The sequence below is a fragment of the Octopus sinensis genome, linkage group LG11 (assembly GCF_006345805.1).
Source record: "Octopus sinensis linkage group LG11, ASM634580v1, whole genome shotgun sequence".
Lineage (NCBI taxonomy): Eukaryota > Metazoa > Mollusca > Cephalopoda > Octopoda > Octopodidae > Octopus > Octopus sinensis.
Window position 1 is genome coordinate 12,163,742 of NC_043007.1, and position 23,079 is coordinate 12,186,820.

General features: G+C 37.0%; 1 protein-coding gene across 9 annotated transcripts in view; it reads right to left on the reverse strand.

The window, feature by feature from the left end:
• LOC115217166 (serine/threonine kinase SAD-1-like) overlaps positions 1–23,079 on the reverse strand; it is a 362,920-nt gene that overhangs the window by 53,535 nt on the left and 286,306 nt on the right. For 8 of the 9 annotated variants that reach the window (XM_036507077.1, XM_036507076.1, XM_036507071.1 and 5 more), the window contains 4 exons: positions 19,051–19,163; positions 17,666–17,766; positions 11,800–11,848; positions 6,623–6,694 (listed from right to left, as the gene is read on the reverse strand). In XM_036507077.1, the coding sequence (XP_036362970.1) occupies positions 6,623–6,694; positions 11,800–11,848; positions 17,666–17,766; positions 19,051–19,163 (335 nt within the window). The remainder of the gene's footprint in view (positions 1–6,622; positions 6,695–11,799; positions 11,849–17,665; positions 17,767–19,050; positions 19,164–23,079) is intronic. The other variant, XM_036507075.1, reaches the window with a different exon arrangement.

Sequence of the window (23,079 nt, forward strand, 5' to 3'; positions counted from 1 at the left end):
CAGTACCCATGACCTTTTTAATGGTCTCTGTAAAAGTTTGGAAGAAGTGAGACAGTTATCCTCATATTAATGACTATCCCTAATATTAACTCAGCTAAATGCATGCAACGACAAGATGGCAGTGGTTTTAAACCCAGCAACAAAATAACTTATTTCTTTATTGCCCACAAGGGGCTAAACATAGAGGGATCAAACAAAGGGATTAAGTCGATTACATCGACCCAGTGCATAACTGGTACTTAATTTATCGACCCCAAAAGGATGAAAAGCAAAGTCAACCTCGACGGAATTTGAACTCAGAACATAAAGACAGACGAAATACCGCTAAGTATTTCACCCAGCGTGCTAATGTTTCTGCCAGCTCAGGATTTCTTGTTAACACTTTCAGATATAGCTGTGTTAACTTCTCAACCAGCTTTAGCTATTCAACTGATTGCCAAAGATTTAATCCTTGACCAATGTGAACCAGCAGCTCAAAGAGTGGACTGTGTCTTCTCTATCATCATCATCATCATCGTTTAGCGTCCGTTTTCCATGCTAGCATGGGTTGGACGGTTCTACTGGGGTCTGTGAAGCCAGAAGGCTTCATCAGGCCCAGTCAAATCTGGCAGTGTTTCTACGGCTGGATGCCCTTCCTAACGCCAACCACTCCGTGAGTGTAGTGGGTGCTTTTTACGTGCCACCCGCACAGGTGCCAGACAGAGCTGGCAAACGGCCACGAACTGATGGTGCTTTTTATGTGCCACCGGCACGAGGGCCAGGCAAGGCTGGCAACGGACACGAACGGATGGTGCTTTTTACGTGCCATCGGCACTATCAATGCTACAATTGTTTGTCCTAGCAACCAGACCCACCCATCTTTTTTCACCCTCCTAGCTTCCTTACTGTGTCTAATCTCCCACACATAGTAAAGAACACAATCTATCCAACCAGCCAGCCTTTTTTTATCTTTGCTAGAATAGTAACTAAATTTTCCAGAATTCTCCATCCATCAAAGACTTTCCTAAAGACACATCCAACCAAAACCCAAACACCCAGCAACATCATTCTCCCTTATCTGGGACACTTCTTGTAAAAACCAAGGCACTGCTTCCTTTCTTCTCCCAATCACAGTTTTTAAAAAAATCAATAAATATGTTATAAAAAGCTTCAGAAGGTTTATGGCTTAAGTAAGTGAACCATAATAATTAATAATTAATAATTAATAAATTCACCAGCAGGTCTTATAATTATATCTATTCCCAATCAGTTTTTCATATCATATAATTAGCAGATAATTAGCTGACACTTTATTTAGAATTCCTTAATAAAACAAATATATCAATTATTGCTCCCAGCCAAAATACTTGTGAATGTTTGATTGTATATTGATCAGTAATTACATTTTTCTTTATTAATATTTTGGGGAGTTATTAATTATGTAGCTTTACTTTTTAATTTTTGTCTTCTTCGAGAAGACATGTTACATATTAATTTATCATGAACGAAATGTATTTCAGAATTTAAATTAGATTATAAATAAAATATACGCAGAACACAATAACAGCAACAATCCTTTCTACTGTAGGTAAAAGGCCCGAAATTTGGGGTCATGGACCTGGTTGATTACATTCGACCCCAGCATTTCGTCCAGCATGCTGTTTCCACGAGCTCGTTGCTGACAGCCATATATATATATATTATTATATAGTAATAATAATAATAATATATACATACATACATACATATATATATATATATATATGTGTGTGTGTGTGTGGAGGCGCAATGGCCCAGTGGTTAGGGCAGCAGACTCGTGGTTTCAATTCCCAGACTGGGTGTTTGTGAGTGTTTATTGAGTGAAAACACCTAAAGCTCCACAAGGCTCCAGCAGGGGGTGGTGGTGATCCCTGCTGTATGCTTTCGCCACAACTTTCCCTCACTCTTTCTTCTGTTGGCCTGCTCACTTAGCCAGTGGGATGGCGTCATTCGAAGGCTAAAACAATGCAAAGCGCATTGTGAGCAGCAGTGTATAGCAACATCTAATAACCTGGTCGGTCACGGTGATCACAGTGATATATATATATATATATATATATGCATAGACATGTGCATGAATGTGATCTAAGAAGAGAAGAAGATATATATATATATATGTATATATATCAAAAGGACGTGTCATAACCCTATTCCACACATACAAAAACAGCCATAGTAACAATCCAACATAGCTCCATCATCAGCTGCCCCATAGATATCATTATGGTTTCAACACCTGGGCAGTACCACTCAATCCAGCGGTGTAAACAACACTAAAATAAGTGTTGTTGGGGAAGAAACATACCAAAAAAAAACCACAACTTTCAAACAAATTTATCCTATGTGAATAGGCGCAGGAGTGGCTGTGTGGTAAATAGCTTGCTTACGAACCACATGGTCTTGGGTTCAGTCCCACTGCATGGCATCATGGGCAAGTGTCTTCTACTATAGCCTCAGACTGACCAAAGCCTTGTGAGTGGATTTGGTAGACGGAAACTGAAAGAAGCCCCTCGCTAAGTTAAATATTTAAACCACCTGATGAATGACTGTAACTCGAAAATTTAAAGAAATTAACAGCCATGAAACGATCGTAGTGTTATATTAATTATATTTTTTTAATAATTTTGTTATATATTTAAATAATATAAATTAAATAATCTTATGTATTGGCTTAAGTTTTTCATTGTATGATTTGCCTAATAGTGGTTTTATCTCTAATTTAATATAATATATGTGTTTATATATATATGTATGCATGTATGTGAGTATATGTTTCTGTGTCTGTGTGTGTCCCCCAACATTGCTTGACAACTGATGCTGATGTGTTTACGTCACTGTAACTTAGCGGTTTGGCAAAATAGACCGATAGAATAAGTACTAGGCTTACAAAGAATAAGTCCGGGGGTTGATTTGCTCAACTGAAGGCAGTGCTCCAGCATGGCCGCAGTCAAATGACTGAAACAAGTAAAAGAGTAAAGAGAGTATGTACAACCATATCGGTCAATCAATTCAATAAGTAAATCTAAAACCAACTGCTAAATATGTAACTAAATGGTGACCAAACCTTTAAGTCACACACATACATATGTGTGCATATGTATGTACATACATGCACGTTTTTTGTGTTTGTCTCAGCCACACTTGACAACTGGTGTTGGTTTGTTGATGTCCCTTATAACTTAGTGAGTCAGCAAAAGAGACTGACAGAATAATACACTTAAAAAAAAGTAGTGGAGCCAATTTGTTCAATTAAGCCTCCAGTATGGGCACAGTCCAATGAGTGAATCACATAGAAACATAAAAATAAAAATTAAAAAATTGTTATAGGCGCAGGAGTGGCTGTGTGGTAAGTAGCTTGCTAACCAACCACATGGTTCCAGGTTCAGTCCCACTGCTTGGCATCTTGGGCAAGTGTCTTCTGCTATAGCCCCGGGCCGACCAATGCCTTGTGAGTGGATTAGGTAGACGGAAACTGAAAGAAGCCCGTCGTATATATGTATATATATATATATATATAAGTGTGTGTGTATATGTTTGTGTGTCTGTTTGTCCCCCTAGCATTGCTTGACAACCGATGCTGGTGTGTTTACGTCCCCGTCACTTTGCGGTTCGGCAAAAGAGACCGATAGAATAAGTGCTGGGCTTACAAAAGAATAAGTCCCAGGGTCGATTTGCTCGACTAAAGGCAGTGCTCCAGCATGGCCGCAGTCAAATGACTGAAACAAGTATAAAAGAGTAAAGAGTAAAAGAGAGAGTAAAGAGCTATATATCAACTATTTGAAATTATATACACTGTTTGGCTAAATATACGACGACAACATCCGCTGCTATTACCTGACTTCAAAATGCTGTGTTTTCTTTTTAAAAGAAAAAGCTCTCAGAAAATTGCAAGCAATTATAAAGTAATTTGCATATCCAGCAGAATTAATGGATTTATATCGAAAATAATAACATTGACATACAATGGAAATCACTTAAAATGCTTTTGAAAATGAATTCATTTTAAAATAATAGAATGAGTAAATATTTTTCTATGTGTTTCAGATGAAGTTAACGATTATTTCAGTATTAACTTAGTGATTTTCATTAATAAAGATAGACATAATTAAGAAAATTATATGAAATAATAATTTGTGGTTAGATTTACTAAAAACAATGTAATTAAGGGGTAATTTTTTTCTTCTTTTGCTGTTACTCTTTTACTTGTTTCAGTCATTTGACCGTGGCCATGCTGGAGCACCACCTTTAGTCGAGCAAATCGACCCCAAGGACTTATTCTTTATAAGCCTAGAGCTTATTCTATTGGTCTCTTTTGCTGAACCGCTAAGTTACGGGGACGTAAACACACCAGCTACAGTTGTCAAGCGATGTTGGGGGCACAAACACAGAAACACAAACACATACATATATATATATACATATATACGACGGGCTTCTTTCAGTTTCCGTCTACCAAATCTACTCACAAGGCTCTCGTCGGCCTGAGGCTATAGTAGAAGACACTTGCCCAAAGCACCACACAGTGGGACTGAACCCAGAACCATGTGGTTCGTAAGCAAGCTACTTACCACTCAGCCACTCCTATGCCTATATTTAATATCTTTTTTTTTTCGATAATGTTTTACTTGCCTCAGTCACTGGACTGTAGCCATGCTGGAGCACCACCCTGAAGAGATCTGGTCAAACAAATCAACACTAGTACTTATGTTTTTGTGTTGCTTTTTTTTTTTAAAGTCTGGTACATATTTTATTAGTCTCTTTTGCTGAACTGCTAAATTACAGGGACATAAACAAACCAACACCAGATGTCAAGCAGTAGTAGTGTGATGACAGACACAAACATACACATATCTATATCCTTTCACTTGTTTCAGTGATTTGACTGTGGTCATTCTGGAGCACCACCTTAAACGGTTTTAGTCAAAGAAATTGACCCCAGAACTTATTCTTTGTAAGCCTAGTACTTATTCTACCAGTCTCTTTTGCCAAAAAATTTGACTGGGGATGGCGAATCAGATGGTTGCACCATGCTCCAATCTAATCTGGAAGAGTTTCTACAGCTGGATGCCCTTCCTAACGGCAACCACTCCGAGAGTGTAGTAGGATGTAATTATTTTTTATTTTCAACACACAGTTTCAGATCAATTAACCAATTCATGAATCCTTTAGCATTTAAACCAGCCATATCAGCTCCATCTACTTGTTCTATGTTCAAAATAGCTAGATCCAGCCTCTCACACCTACCCTACAATGTCATTCTAAAAATAAACGATCACATCATTGAACTCTCAAAGCTATGAGATAATGCATGATTAATTCAAAACAAGGTGAATACATAAGCACTGCATTTAGCAGAGTAATCTGAATGCTTATGGATTAATGTAGAAAGCTGGTAAAATCATTAACACATCAGACTATATGCTTAGCAGTATGCCTTCTGGCTTTATGTTCTGAGTTCAAATCCTACCAAGGTCAACTTTGTCTTTTATCCTTTCAGGGTCAATAAAATAAGTAACAGTCAAGTATTGGGGGGAAGAGTGATTTCATCAACTAATCTCTTCTCCCTAAACGTCAGACTTTGTGCCTATATAGAAAAGAATTATTGGTCAATTCATTAACATTTAATCATTTAAGTAATTAACAGTTTGATTAATCATTTGAACATATTGACTGATAATAATAATAATAATAATAATAATAATAATAATAATAATAATAATAAAAGAAATGAAGTAGAACCAGTGTGTGTGTCAGTTATTGGCATAATGACCCTCCCAAGATACAACAAAATGCGTTTCAATATACAAATTCACATCAAGAATCTTGCAAACTAAATACAAACACAAAATTAACTGTTAGATATAAAGTTTATCTTAGGTTAGAATTCATGCACTGAAGAAATAGAAAAAAAAAGAAAAAAAAAAGAAAAAGCAAGGAAGAAAGAAAAGAACAAGAGATAAACAAAGTACAACAGGATGAGAAGGGAATGTTTATAAATGATTTTTCAAGTCCTTTGTGAGAAACTAATAACATTTATTTCATGTGTGCTAAAAACTTAAACATTTCTTTCAGAGTGAATTCATTGCAACCACAATTTAATTCTTTAAATTTTTGATATTTTAAAATTTCTTTGTGTGTTTTGATAACAATGAAATGAATTACCAATTTGTTGATTTCTGTTTTACCACTGAAGTTTATGAGTTAAATCCAAAGAAGTTCATATACTGTGGTGAGAAGACAAATGAAGAATGTATATATATATATATATATATATATATATATATATATATATATATGTGTTTACAAATAGGAGCTAAACTGCTCCAGTGCTGTAGTTAACAGAGTTTAGCTCTTATTTCTAGCCTCATTTAGTGACAATTATAATTCTCTCTTTTGATGAAGCATTGTAAATTGCTGTATATATATATATATAATCACAAACACACACACGTGTGTGCATATGTGTGTATGATTGCATGTGTGCATATGTGTGTATGATTGCATGCGTGCTCGTGTGTGTGTAATGTATGCATGTGCAGGTGCAGGCAAACGACGACACAGAGGTAACAACACAGAGAGAAGTGATGAAGCCCATGCTACTTACACTTGCTGAATGGCAAGTGCCCTCCGAGAAGCAACAGGGGACCCTTCACTGATGCTGCCTAATGAAAGTCGGCTGAAGGCAAAGAAAGATAAGAGGATGAATAGGCGTCATGTTAATCACATGCTCGAGTTTAACATTAAACAGCTACAGTTAGAATATATCACTATTTTCAGAAGGTTTTTTTTATTTTAATTTTTTTTTTTCATTCCTGGGAAAGTTCTTCAGAGAAGCTTTAAAAATTCATTGGAAGAAAAGAAGCATGGAATTAGTAGAAGAATGCATGATGGTAATGATGACAGTTTTAAGCTATACCTTTGTGCAAAAGATACAAAATAGTTACTCTCTTGTTTTTAATTAAGATGATTAAGATGATATAATATATACATATATATACACACACATACACACATATATACATACATACACACATACATATACATGTATATGTGTGTGTGTATATACATATATATGTGTGTGTGTGTATATGTATATCATATATGTCTATATATATATATATATATATATAATAAAGTTATGTCTATATATATATTTAGCATAAACACATGAAGCAGTAAGGGGATGTGTGTATTTATGTATATATATTTTTTCATATTTTATTTTTATATTTATATATATATTTATTTTTATATTATATATATATATATATATATATATATATATATATATATATATACGCATATATATATATATATATATATATATATATATATACACACACTCATACATACATCCATATATTATATATGCGCACAACACACATCTATATATATAGACATGTACATTTATTTTCAACACATTCTTGGACAGCTGGACATGAAAGATATTCACTGCAAGATTCTGTCTCAAAGAAAAGAAAAAATAACCATCTCTAATGACTTTGTGTATAAAACCATATTGGGCTGAACTCCAAGTGTCCAAGTAACCAAAAACACATCGAATCGAGATCCAAGTGGCATAAAAATTTCTTTTCGTCTGTAAAAACTTTGAGCTTCCACACACAATGTCCTATAGTGGTTTCCTATAGAGTTTCACGCAAAGTTTATGATGTTTTCCTCCAAGACAAAATCCCACAGTGAATGCCTTTCACATTCTAGTGTACAAAAACATGTCAAGAGAAACTGTACACACCTTTATTTAGATTCTCACTGCTTTGTACGCTTATACTAAATATTTCTATGTATTTATTCATATTTATAATATAAGATTTTAGTTTGAAGAGATATAGCCAATGCAAAAGCTTCAGAAATGAAAGCAAAGCAATCTTAGAAATACTACAGTACATGACATAATAATTCCATGTCATAATAATTCCAAACATTTGATAAATGGTAAAAAAATGGAGCAATCAAAAGTTAAAAGAAATCATTATATTTTTCAATTTACATATCTATTTCTCAGTACTAAATAGTAATGGTTTCTGCTTTCTAGAATTATTTCACTCACAGTACATCTAATTATTGTATTTTCCAGCATATAAGTCAATACAATATAAAATGCAAATATAGCGTATACATTCAAACAATGTCACCATTTTTCCAAATCCTGCGGCACTTCACATAACATTTTTGGTCCTCCAAAATCATCTTTGTGTATGCATTGAACTACGATTTTTGGGCTGTAAATTTTGGTTGGAATAATCCAAGTTGCACATGAAAAAGTGCAGTAACAATTCACAAATTTTTTTCAGTTCAAATGATTACATTCGAAATCACATATTGTTATTGCAAACCTATCAAAACCCATCAAAACTATTTTGAAAATAAGGATATATTTGAATTTAGATTATACACAAGTTAGGAACACATACGCTTCGCCCACACACAATTCTCCTAATATCTGTAATTTTACTGAAACACATATACATATTTTAGAATGAGACAACTGGGAGCGGCTGTTTGACACTGGCAATTTGGCATGGCTAACTGGACACTGAACCTGTTTTAGCGACAGTACTTTTTGGCACTGGAAGCAAACACACACACACTCATAAATGTGAAGAAATGTATACATGCAGAGAGAGATAGAGAGAGAGAGAGAGAGAGAGAGAGAGAGAGAGATTACAATTTATTAACAGAACACAACTGGCATTACCATTTTCCCGTCATAGATATAAAGAGAGATATGCTCACACACATACACAAAAGGAGAGTGAGGAGAAAGGAGAGAATGAGAGAAACATTAAAACAATTGATGTCAAATAAATCAGTGTCAAACCAGCAATGCCAAACTGACAGTGCCGAAACAGCTGTGCCATGATGTCCCATACCATATGTAGATATAAACATGTACATGTGATCACTATTTACTTATGTCCAGCAAATACAACAACTGAGAATACCTATAAAACAATTACTTCTTATGTATTGACTTCCTCCTGCCCAAATCCATATTTAGTATTAGATGCCTTGCTTATAACACCAAACTTTAACAACTAAGGTAGAGGCACTTTTTTAAAGTCCTGCTTTGATTGTGATGGTTCTAATGAAACTCTCGACAAATCCATGTTCAATACAGGAGTCAATGCTGAGAGTGAACTGGTGTTGAGTACACAGTATTTCATATGTTGAGGTCTGCTCCTTACTGAAACAGAAAAGGACCTCAAAGTCTGTCACAAAGTCTGTCTCAAAGTCTGTTTCAAGGTCTGCATCAAAGTCTATCTCAAAATCTTCTCAAGGTCTGCATCAAAGTCTGTCTCAAAATCTGTCCCAAAGCCTGCCACACAATCTACCTCAAAGTCTGCCTCAAAGTCTGTCTCAAAGTCAAGTTCAAAGTCTCTCAAAATCTGTTTCAAGGTCTGTCTCAAAGTTGATCTCAAAGTCTGCCTCAAGGTCTATCTCAAGGCCATCTCAAAGTCTATCTCAAAATTTGCTTCAAAGCCTGTCACAAAGTCTGCCTCAAAGTCTGTCTATATATATATATATATATATATATATATATATATACGACGGGCTTCTTTCAGTTTCCGTCTACCAAATCCACTCAAAAAGCTTTGGTCGGCCTGAGGCTATAGTAGAAGACACTTGCTCAAGGTGCCACACAGTGAGACTGAACCCGGAACCATGTGGTTGGTAAACAAGCTACTTAGCACACAGCCACTCCTACGCATCTTCACAAGAAGAAGAACAATCGATAAAAAAGCTATACTAAATCAATTTCGATGTTTCTATAACTTTCCACACTTTAATCTATTCTTTTCAGCTAATATAAAGTCTAATATATCATCATCTTCTTCTTCTTCTTCTTCTTTTGATGTCCATCTTCCATGTTGGTAAGGGTTGGACAACAATAAGTTAAAAATAGATTAGACGTTTTATTTATTTATTTATCTATTTATTTATTTATTTTGCTACTTATCGCGTGGAGAATTGAACACAATTTGTAAACTAATCTGCTGATAATACAAATCAATTATGTTCAATAATGTAATGATTGGAAATTTTGATTCGATGATCTAGAGTTTCAGCTAACACAGCAATATATATATATATATATATATCATCATCATCATCATTTAATGTCCGCTTTCCATGCTAGCATGGGTTGGACGGTTCAACTGGGGTCTAGGAAGCCCGAAGGCTGCACCAGGCCAGTCAGATCTGGCGGTGTTTCTACAGCTGGATGCCCTTCTTAACGCCAACCACTCCATGAGTGTAGTGAGTGCTTTTTATGTGCCACCGACACAGATGCCAGGCGGTTGGTCTTTGTTACGTATATATGTATGGAATGCCAGTGGTGCCAAAATCACAAAGTATGGAAGGCCAGTGGTGCCAAAATCACAAAGTATGGAAGGCCAGCGGTGCCAAAATCACGAAGTATGGAAGGTCAGCGGTGCCAAAATCACGAAATATGGAAGGCCAGCGGTGCCAAAATCACTTAATATGGAAGGCCAGCATGCATATAATCATGTTCCTTGTGATTTTTGCACCGCTGGCTTTCCATACTTTGTGATTTTGGCACCGCTGGCCTTCCATACTTTGTGATTTTGGCACCGCTGGCCTTCCATACTTCGTGATTTTGGCACCGCTGGCCTTCCATACTTCGTGATTTTGGCACCGCTGGCCTTCCATACTTTGTGATTTTCGCACCGCTGGTCTTTCATACTTTGTGATTTTGGCACCGCTAGCTTTCCATACTTTCTGTTAGTCTCTCATTTGCAAACTTAAATCTTAAATATACATTAACTATATGAAGATATGATCTACTGGTGGTCAGTAATGTAGTGACTTTTTTTTAAAAAAGACTTATTTTAGCAGATGAACGTTTAAAGTTGTCTAATTTCTACTTCTGTTTGTTCGCAGTATCTAATAAAAGTCAATGAAATCCGCACAAAGAAAGGAGTCGATCTACTACAACATCTAGTTGAATACTACCAAGCTCAAACCACGTAAGTCTCAATTTCATTTCCCATCACTTTGATGGCATGCACTGTTCTCTCACTCAATAATTAAAAGAAATAGAAACTAAGATAGCTGAGTTTATCATACAAAAAATGCATATATATATGAGTTTAAGTAAATAAAAATCACCTTGCTTAATCATGAATAATTGCTATTATAAATGCGTTATTTGAAGAAGATGATAATGATGATGATGATGAAGACAACGATGATGATTGGAAAGGATTTTTTTTATTCCTTTTTTTTCAAATTCTTCGTCTTCTTATTCTAAGCATTTTAAATTTAAACTGGTCATATCCAACCCAACTATTCTACCTGTCTTATGTTCAAGCTGGTTTTAACTGGCCCCTCACACCTACCCTACAATGTCATTCTAAAAATAAACAATCACATCGTTAAATCTCAAAGCTAAGTGATAATGCATGATTAATTAAAAACTATGTGGATAAATAAGCATTAGGTTTGATAGAGTAATCTGAGTGCTAAAGAGATAATCTTAAAAAGAATCTTACCAACATTTTTTTTTGCTTATAGTTAAATATCAGAAATAATTAAAAATAAATTCTACAGCAGAAGATGGCTATCTAAACTTAAGAATTCACAAAACATAATTCAAAATTCTCTTTAAAAAACTATTATACCAGAAATTCATTGATAAAAATGTAAGGGACAAAAACCGATTCCATTGTATTGGAAGAATTAGGTGAAGCTTTTTGGTAGTTAATAGATTTCAGTAAAAGACAGCATTAAGAACCTTACCTTTGAGAGCCATTCAGTTGAACTGCGTCGACTCTTTTTCTAGGAGGATCTGAAAAATATTTACATTTAAAAGTTGAAAAACCTGAATTCTTACACTTCAGAAAATCAAATTATATTTTGGTAGAGGAAGTTTCTGAGAGAATAAAGCAAACTAATGGGATGTTAAAAGGCATAGGCATGGGTGCGTGGTTAAGAAACTTGCTTTACAACCACATGGTTTCAAATTCAATGCCAATGAGTGGCACCTCTGACAAAAGTTTTCTACTATAACCCGGGGCCAACCAATGCCTTGTGAATGAATTTGGTAGGGGGGAAACTGTGTGAAAGCCAATAAGCGTGTGTGTGTGTGTGTGCATTTATCTGTCTTTGTGTTTGTCAGTGATTTACTTTGTTCCAGTGTGTGTCTGGTTGATAATGGCACCGTGCAATCTTGTAACCAAATCTGATTCTGGTGTCCTATCCTTTAAAACACTGCTTTTAATAAAGTACACCATTGAATGAAATTTCTTTGTAAGTGATCCACAAATCCATTAAGTTCTGTTTTGGTAATCCCTGATAAATACAAGTTTAATTTTGTAACTTATTATCACTGTTTTGTCAACAATAGGTGTAGGAGTGGCCTGTGTAGTAAGTAGACTGTGTGGTAAGCAGCTTGCTTACCAACCACATGGTTCTGGATTCAGTCCCACTGCATGGCACCTTGGGCAAGAATCTTCTACTATAGCCTCGGGCCGACCAAAGATGGAAACTGAAAGAAGCTCATCATATATATATATATATGATGAGCTTCGTATATATATATATATATATATGTGTGTGTATGTCTGTGTATATGTGTTTGTACATCCAACATCGCTTGACAACTGATGCTGGTGTGTTTACATCCCCGTAACTTAGCGGTTCATATTTTTTGTCAGATACAATTCATTGATATGCTGGAACATGGCAGACTATTGCAAGGATACCAGACTGCACTGATCCAAAATTCTGTCAGCACCAGTATCTATGACTCATTCCTTTCTTTTAAAACCATGCCTTAGAGACTTTCTTGCAGCTGAGTCAAACTTTTATTCAGGAATATTTTTGGAATAATTACTCAAGAAAAACCGAACTGCAAAATTATTAAATTCCTATGATCATAAATTACATTACATTCTTCCTCTCCATCTACCGATATTCCCTAAGACGGATAGCTTTGATATTTAGCTTTCTGGCCAATCATTATTAAAGAATTGTTTAATTAGAATAACGTCAATATCAGACTTCATGTCTGGTTCAATTTCTTTAATGGTAACCAATATTCCCTTAAGATATGTTCATCAATAATTTGATGTATTTCAAATCCATAAATAGAAAAATGAGTTTTGATTTTTCATTTAATTTGTCACCAATCCTCAATGGCAGTCTTGAGAATGCATCAACATTTTTGTGTTATTGCCAAGCTTCTATCATATTGTATATTACTCTTTTACTCTTTTATTTGTTTCAGTCATTTGACTGTGGCCATGCTGGAGCACCGCCTTTAGTCGAGCAAATCGACCCCGGGACTTATTCTTTGTAAGCCCAGTACTTATTCTATCGGTCTCTTTTGCCTAACCGCTAAGTGACGGGGATGTAAACACACCAGCATCGGTTGTCAAGCAATGCTACGGGGGCAAACACACACACACACATATATATATATATATATATATACGACAGGCTTCTTTCAGTTTCCGCCTACCAAATCCACTCACAAGGCATTGGTCGGCCCGGGGCTAGAGCAGAAGACACTTGCCCAAGATGCCATGCAGTGGGACTGAACCCGGAACCATGTGGTTGGTTAGCAAGCTACTTACCACACAGCCACTCCTGTACAATAATAATATTGTTGGCTAACAGAGCTGTCATTGAGACACTTGTACCAGAATATCTTTATCTGGTGTGAGTATGTATATAAGCAAGGCGGCGAGCTGGCAGAAATGTTAGCACGCCGGGTGAAATGTGTAGCCGTATTTCGTCAGCTGTTACGTTCTGAGTTCAAATTCCGCCGAGGTCGACTTTGCCTTTCATCCTTTCAGGGTCGATTAAATAAGTACCAGTTACGCACTGGGGTCGATATAATCAACTTAATCCGTCTGTCTGTCTGTCTTTGTTTGTCCCCTCTATGTTTAGCTCTTTGTGGGTAGTAAAGAAATAGGTATTTCGTCTGCCGCTACGTTCTGAGTTCAAATTCCGCTGAGGTTGACTTTGCCTTTCATCCTTTCAGGATCGATTAAATAAGTACCTGTTACGCACTGGGGTCGATATAATCAACTTAATCCGTCTGTCCTTGTTTGTCCCCTCTATGTTTAGCCCCTTGTGGGTAGTAAAGAAATAGGTATTTCGTCTGCCGTTACGTTCTGAGTTCAAATTCCGCTGAGGTCGACTTTGCCTTTCAACCTTTCAGGGTCGATTAAATAAGTACCTGTTACGCACTGGGGTCGATATAATCAACTTAATCCGTCTGTCTGTCTGTCTGTCCTTGTTTGTCCCCTCTATGTTTAGCTCTTTGTGGGTAGTAAAGAAATAGGTATTTCGTCTGCCGCTACGTTCTGAGTTCAAATTCCGCCGAGGTCGACTTTGCCTTTCATCTTTTCAGGGTCGATTAAATAAGTACCAGTTACGCACTGGGGTCGATATAATCAACTTAATCCGTCTGTCTGTCTGTCCTTGTTTGTCCCCTCTATGTTCAGCCCCTTGTGGGTAGTAATGAAATAGGTATTTCGTCTGCCGCTACGTTCTGAGTTCAAATTCCGCCGAGGTCGACTTTGCCTTTCATCCTTTCAGGGTTGATTAAATAAGTACCAGTTACGCACTGGGGTTGATATAATCGATTTAATCCGTTTATCTGTCCTTGTTTGTCCCCTCTGTGTGTAGCCCCTAGTAGGCAATAAAGAAATAAGAAATGTTAGCATGCCAGGCAGGATGCTTAGCAATATTTTGTCTGTTTTTACGTTCTGAGTTCAAATTTCATCAAGGTCAACTTCACCTTTCATCTTTTTGGGGGTCAATAAATCAAGTACCAGTTGCGTACTGGGGCCGATCTAATCAACTGGACCCCTTCCCCAAAATTTCGGGCCTTGTACCTATAGGAGAAAAGAATATGTGTATAATTGGCTTGTGGCCATTTTTTATCTTTCGTCTTGTATTTGTTTCAGTCATTAGGGTGTGGCCACGCTGGGGCTCCACCATGAAAAATTTTTAGTCGAATGACTCAACCTCAGTAGTTTTTTTTTTCTTATGCCAAATACTTATTCTATCAGTCTCTATTGCAGAACTTTCAAGTTACAGGGACATACATACACCAACACTGGTTGTAAAGCAGTGGTGGGAGACAAACACAGACACAAAAAAACATACACAGATATATAGATATATATGTCTATTCACAAGGCTTTGGTCAGCCCAAGGCTATAGTATAAGACACTTGCCCAAGGTGCCACACAATGGGACAGAACCTAAAACTATGTGGTTTAGAAGCAAACTTCTTATCACAGAGCCATGCCTGCACCTCTATATATATATATATATATATATATATATATATATATAGATATAGATATAGATATATATATACATACATATACATACACACACACACATATACATACACACACATATACATACACATACATACACACACACATATATATGTATGTATATATATATATACATATATGCATATACACACACACATATATGTATGTGTGTGTATATATACATATACATACACACGTATACATACACACACGCTCACACACATATATATATAGGTGCATGTTCAATGTCCAGTTAGCCATGCCAAATTGCCAGTGTCCAAACATCTGTACCCAGTCAATATGAATTAATTAAATCTTTCAACACTGGCTGCAATCAATAATTTCTCTTCATTTATTTGCAAATATCACCGTTGATGTACTTTTACTGTTTATATTTCTCTTAAGAATCAGTATTTATTATGTGGAGCACGATCGCTAGCAAAGAAGTGTTGTAGTTCATAACACTATGATTCTGACTTCTTCCAATGGCATTCATTATCTGACATTATTAGTGCGGTCCTTTCCGAGTCCAAATTCTGCTCTGGTAGACTTTGCCTTTCATCCTTTCAGGGCTCATAAAATAAGTACCATTTGGGCACTGGTGTCAATAAAACTGACCCAATCAACAAAATGGCCTTCTTGTGAAATTAACATGCAAGTGGCTGAGTACTTCACATACATGAGTACTTATTTCTTTACTACCCACAAAGGGCTAAACACAGAGGGGACAAAGAAGGACAGAGAAACGGATTAAGTCAATTACATCGACACAAGTGCATAACTGGTACTTATTTAATTGGCCCTGAAAGGATGACAGGCAAAGTCGACCTCTGTGGAATTTGAACTCAGAACCTAAAGACAGACAAAATACTGCTAAGTATTTTGCCCGGCGTGCTAACGATTCTGCCAGCTCGCAGACATGAGTACCCTTAACATAGTTCTCAAGGAGATTCAGCATGACACAGAATGTGATAAAGATGATCCTTTGAAATACAGGTACAACTCATTTTTATCCAACTGAATGAACTGATACAATGCGAAATAAAGTGTCTTGCTCAAGGACACAACACATCGCCGGGAATCAAACACATGACCATGAGTTGAGTAACCTAACCACTAAACCATGCGCCTTCACACCTTCCCTAAAATTTTGGACCAAAATTTGAAACCATTACTAGTGTGACCTTTAAGCGCAGATAGATGCATATAGCACACACACGTCAGAAATGCATATAAAGTCATCATTATAATCATCATCATTTAACGTCCGCTTTCCATGCTAGCAAGGGTTGGACGATTTGACTGAGGGCTGGCAAACCAGATGGCTGCACCAGGCTCCAATCTGATCTGGCAGAGTTTCTACAGCTGGATGCCCTTCCTAATGCCAACCACTCTGAGAGTGTAGTGGGTGCTTTTATGTGCCACCGGCACGAGGGCCAGTCAGGCGGCACTAGCAACTGCCACGCTCAAATGGTGTTTTTATGTGCCACCTGCACAGGAGCCAGTCCAGCGGCACTGGCAATGACCTCGCACAAATGTTTTTCACATGCTACTGGTACAAGTAACAGTAAAGCGACACTGATAACGATCACACTTGAATGGTACTTTTTATGTGCCACCAGTACGGAAGCCAGTCCAGAGGCACTGGCAACGACCTTACTCGAATGTTTTTCACGTGCCACTGGCACAGGTGCCAGTAAGGCAACGCTGGTAACGATCACGCTTGAATGGTATATATTACGTTCCACCGTAAAAAGCACTATTCGAGCATGATCGTTACCAGCGTCGCCATGTGATAAACCGATGTAATGTGTCTCATGACCGAAATTAAGGCATTACATGAAAAAAAGAAAACAGCATCATTTAAATAATGTGGAAGCACTCCGTCGGTTACGACGACGAGGGTTCCGGTTGATCCGAATCAACGGAACAGCCTGCTCATGAAATTAACATGTAAGTGGCTGAGCACTCCACAGACACGTGTACCCTTAACGTCGTTTTCGGGGATATTCAGCGTGACACAGAGAGTGACAAGGCCGGCCCTTTGAAATACACGTACAACAGAAACAGGAAGTAAGAGTGAGAGAAATTTGTGGTGAAAGAGTACAGCAGGGAACCCCACCATCCCCTGCCGGAGCCTCGTGGAGCTTTAGGTGTTTTCGCTCAATAGACACTCACAACGCCCGGTCTGGGAATCGAAACCGCGATCTTATGACCGCGAGTCCGCTGCCCTAACCACTGGGCCATTGCACCTCCACCATTTAAATAATATTTGCAACAAAAAGGCAGTAATCGAAGACATTTACCTGCATCGTTCCGACTTCTGATTTCAATGTCATCTTCTATGCTAGGGTTTCTAAGTTTTCTATCTAACAGCAAAAAATATACAACTTTCTCCGTATTGTGTCTAAAAGGAAGAAAAAAAGCATTCAGAAATTAGATCACATGGTATGCAGTTGAAAATTAAACATCATTTATAGCCAGTAGGGGTCTGATTGGATCAGTGCCTTCTTGATAAAAAAAACAACAAAAAACCCTGCTTTGTGCAGCACTATACTGCCATGTGAATTTTTTTTTAAACTTCTGCTGAAATCCTTAAAACAACTGTTGCTGGACAATTCTTCTTCTCTTTGGATATGATACTTTGCTATTGGGTGTGTCTGGAGATGCATTACCACCACCTTTAGATTCACCTTCTCTGTTACCGGTTGGACAAGATGTCATGATACAAGGTATTTCTAAATTGAAATCTACTGTTCTCATAGACTGGTGATTGTGCACTTCGTCCTGGTTTGGTTTCTACAGCTGGTAACTTTTCCTATCATCAACCACTTTACATTTTCTCATGACATTAGCACTAGAAAGGGTGATAGATCCTTGACAAGGCACCTTGTAACCCCCTATACATAAATTAGTACAGCACAACACAATTAATATAAGACATCTAGAAAACAATTAAAAGAGAGTCATTTTCTTTTTGTGCCTTATAATTTAACACACTCATCGGTAAAATTTCCACTTATTTCTTATTTTTATTTTCCTAAAATTTTTTTTTCCTAAAATCTCAAGACCATTGAAATGGTTGCAATATGCAACAAAAATTTTAGGAAAATAAAAATAAGAAATAAGTGGAAATTTTACCGGTGAGAGTGTTACATTATAAGGCACAAAAAGAAAAGGACTCTCCTCAGACACAACAGAATAATTTAACACACTCACTGGTAAAATTTCCACTTATTTCTTTTTTTTTTTCCTAAAATTTCCTAAAATTTCAAGACTATTGAAAAAGGTTTGCAAGATGCAATGAAAATTTTAGGAAAATAAAAATAAGAAATAAGTGGAAATTTTACCGGTGAGAGTGTTACATTATAAGGCACAAAAAGAAAAGGACTCTCCTCAGACACAACAGAATAATTTAACACACTCACTGGTAAAATTTCCACTTATTTCTTATTTTTATTTTCCTAATATTTCAAGACTATTGAAAAGGTTGCAAGACGCAATGAAAATTTTAGGAAACTAAAAATAAGAAATAAGTGGAAATTTTACTGGTGAGTGTGTTACATTGTAAGGCACAAAAAGAAAATGACTCTCCCCAGACACAACAGAATATGCTTCAACACATGAACTCATATAAAGAATCTTGCAAACCAAATCCAAAAACGAAATTAAAAGAGAGAGTGTTACTCACTTTGAGCTTAATAATTCCTGTACAAGTTTTTCTTTATCTTTAAAGCACTGTAAAGAATTCATAGTTGACAAAACATCGGGGTCTAGATCTTCTACGGAGGGAATAATGGAAGTCTATGGAGAAATATAGAAAGTTGCAGGTTTATGAGAAAAGATCTGTGCTTAATTATGATATATTTATGTTTAATTACATTAAATACTGAAAAATTATTTACAAAAATATGGGAGAAGAAAATATCCAGGAATATACAGCATTGTTGGTGTGTGTGTGAGTGTGTGTATGCACATTTGTATGTGTGAATGCGTTTGTGTGTGCATGTGTATGTGTGTGAGTGCATGCATGTGTCTATGTGCATGCATATACAAGTATGTGTGTGTGTGTTGTGTGTGCTTGCAAATGAGTGAGTGTGGTCATGCACATGTGTGTGAGTGTGTGATTGTATGTGTCTGTTTGAGTGTGTATATACACATGTGATCATGTGTATATACGTGTGTGCATGTACCTGGTGTTATATATTACAGGACACAAATTCTTTCTTTACAGCTGTTTCAAAAATTTGGTGAATGGTTGATAGTATGCAAAGAGATGTACATAATGAGGCAATATTACACAAAGCATATAAGCAAAATATTATCAACTAGCATAAAGTTCACTATGTGAATGTCTTCATATGGGAATCTCCAAATATTCCCGCTGTCTCATCGTTTGTCCAGCATTGTGTCTTTATTACTTTCTCAAGCCTTGTGTTTCTTGCAGCCAACTCCTGTTCTGCTGAACTACTTTACCACGAGTAAGAAGTTGGAATTTAAGCAGGGTTCTATGGGTGTTTTTCGAGGTTTCGTTTGTTGTTTTTGAAATTTGAAAAAAAATTTACCTCTTTTCAAACATAACAACGGAATGTCAAGAAGAAGCAAAAAGAAAAACCTATGAATTTAAGACTTTAATCAGTCCAAGCACTAATTTTGTGCTTATCTATCATTCTACACCTGCACTAGCATCTCCACATCCAAAATATACATACATGCATACATACATACATAGAGACGTGTGTGAATACATACAGACACACTATATTAACCCGTATACAATGTGCCCTTCCCCTTGCCTCTTAGTATAATGTGTAATTGCTTTTTAATAAAAGGAAAGAAAAATAGATGTGTCCTCATATAAAATGTGGCTTGGCTATTTACTACGTATAATAAATAAAAGCAATTAAAAGTTTTTGTCAAATTATGATTTTTATTTTAATCAATATCGTTGCATTATCCATTGATATCAGACTCTGATTCAATATCGTTTTCCACCAATTGTTCACTTACATTTGTTTCATTATCATCAATTTCTTCTAGCCATACGAACATTGTCTTCCAATCCATTAAGTGCATTTGCGATAAAAAATTTTTTTTGTTTTTGTATCGTTTTAAAAGTTCAAGCTATTGTACGAGAATCAATAGCGTCACCAAAACAACTTGTTGCAGTCAAAGCTTTTTAGTTTTGTCTGAAGTAGTTAAGTCGTTGTCATGATTAACCGTGTCTTTGAGAACACAACACTTCCAGGCTTTGTTCAAAGTGTTTATTAAAGCAGACGCTTAATGACCCTAAGTAAAATTGTAGTTGACTAACTGGGGATGAATACTACATTATTGTGCTGCAGGGCACCGTTTTCTTGCTTTATCTGTACAATGTCCATCTTGCACAACTGAAGGACAACACATGGGCAATCAGGGTGACAGAATGGACACCAAGATCAAAAGACAACCAAAGACAAGATAACAAGATGATCTCACCCACTTCCTGGGGCCTACATGGCCATGACTGACCAGAGACAGACAGCAGTGCAAGGAACCCAAGGAGGGATTCCTCCTTCAGAGGTGATGAAGACTTGGCTGAGGATGAGGTGAAATGGCACAGGATGTGATTGTGTGGTTAAGAAGGTTGTTTCCCAACCATGTGATTTTGAGTTCAGTCCTGTTGCACAACACCTTAGGCAAGTTTCTTCTACTACAGCCATGGGTTGTAAGTGGATTTGGGTGACAGAAATCAAACAAAGATATTGTGTGTATGTGTGTCTTTGTTTCGATAGTTATAAACAAGTGTTGCTGTCATACAAGGGGTCCCTTGTTTCCAGTCTTCCATGAAAATATGTCCGGCCTTGGGGAAATACTAGCATAGTTGAAAACAGGTGAGACTTAGCAACAGGAAGAGCATCTCGTCATAAAAAGTTTGCCTAAACAAATTCTGTCTGACCCATGCCAGCATGGAAAAGTAGACATTAGAAGGAAGATGGTGATTTGGGGTGGGCATGAAAAGATTCAATATATATTTCTTTACTACCCACAAGGGGCTAAACACAGAGGGGACAAACAAGGACAGACAAACGGATTAAGTCGGTTACATCGACCACAGTGCATAACTGGTACTTAATTTATCGACCCTGAAAGGATGAAAGGCAACGTCGACCTCGGCAGAATTTGAACTCAGAACGTAGCGACTGACGAAATACCGCTAAGCATTTCGCCCAGCGCGCTAACGTTTCTGCCAGCTCGCCACCTTCAAGCATGAAAAGATTCAATATAACCAATGATTTTAGTTTTTTCAAAGCACCAGAACCACAATACCAAACTAAATGAATTCACAGCTCAGCCATATTATTTATGCAAAATCCAGTCTTTCTAATTTGCATATTGTCTTTAGAGATGTCTTATGTCTCAATATAACATAAGCAGACAGTTTACCATGGTGAGCAATTATAAATAAGCATTGCTCTTTCAATGCTGTTTTTCATTGCTATCTGTATAAACAGATAGAATTTAAGCATTGGCTGGTGACATTTCAAAATAAACTGGTGTTTGATCAGCATTCTCAATTTGCTTAAGTAAATATTGTTTCTTTTTCAATCACTAACCAATGATGAAGCATTGAAATTTAAGTCTGTCTTCTTAGTCTTCAAGCATACAATGACATACAAAGGTTCTACGATGTAGACAGATACATAGGCGCAGGAGTGGCTGTGTGGTAAGTAGCTTGCTAACCAACCACATGGTTCCGGGTTCAGTCCCACTGCGTGGCATCTTGGGCAAGTGTCTTCTGCTATAGCCCCGGGTCGACCAATGCCTTGTGAGTGGATTTGGTAGACGGAAACTGAAAGAAGCCTGTCGTATATATGTATGTATGTATATATATATATATATATATATAAGTGTGTGTGTATATGCTTGTGTGTCTGTGTTTGTCCCCCTAGCATTGCTTGACAACCGATGCTGGTGTGTTTACGTCCCCGTCACTTAGCAGTTCAGCAAAAGAGACCGATAGAATAAGCACCAGGCTAACAAAGAATAAATCCTGGGGTCGATTTGCTCGACTAAAGGCGGTGCTCCAGCATGGTCACAGTCAAATGACTGAAACAAGTAAAAGAGTAAAAGAGTAAAGAGTATACTGAGTCGTGAGATAAATTTGTTTCTTTTAATTTTTTCTATTTATTTTAATTCTTTAACACTATTATTTGAACAATTGCAGCATGGAAGGTGTTTATAAGCCATTTAAGAAACACACAAAAACTGTTAGATTCACTTCATCATCATCATCATCGTTTAACGTCCGTTTTCCATGCTGGCATGAGTTGGATGGTTCGACCAGGGTCTGGGAAGCCAGGAGGCTGCACCAGGCTCCAGTCTGATCTGGCAGTGTTTCTACAGCTGGATGCCCTTCCTAACACCAGCCACTCCGTGAGTGTAGTGGGTACTTTTTACATGCCACCGGCACAGGTGCCAGGGGAGGCTGGCAGCGGTCACGATCAGTTGGTGCTTTTTACGTGCCACCGGCACGGAAGCCAGTCAAGGCGGCACTGGCATCGGCCACATTCGGATGGTGCTTTTTACGTGCCACCGGTACAGGGATCACAACTACAATTTCTATTGATTTTTGATGTTGATATACTTGACTCAATAGGTCTCCTCAAGCACAGGGTTGAAACAGTGTTTCTTTACTTGCCACCTGCACTGTAGTTCACAAACAAATACATAACTTTGG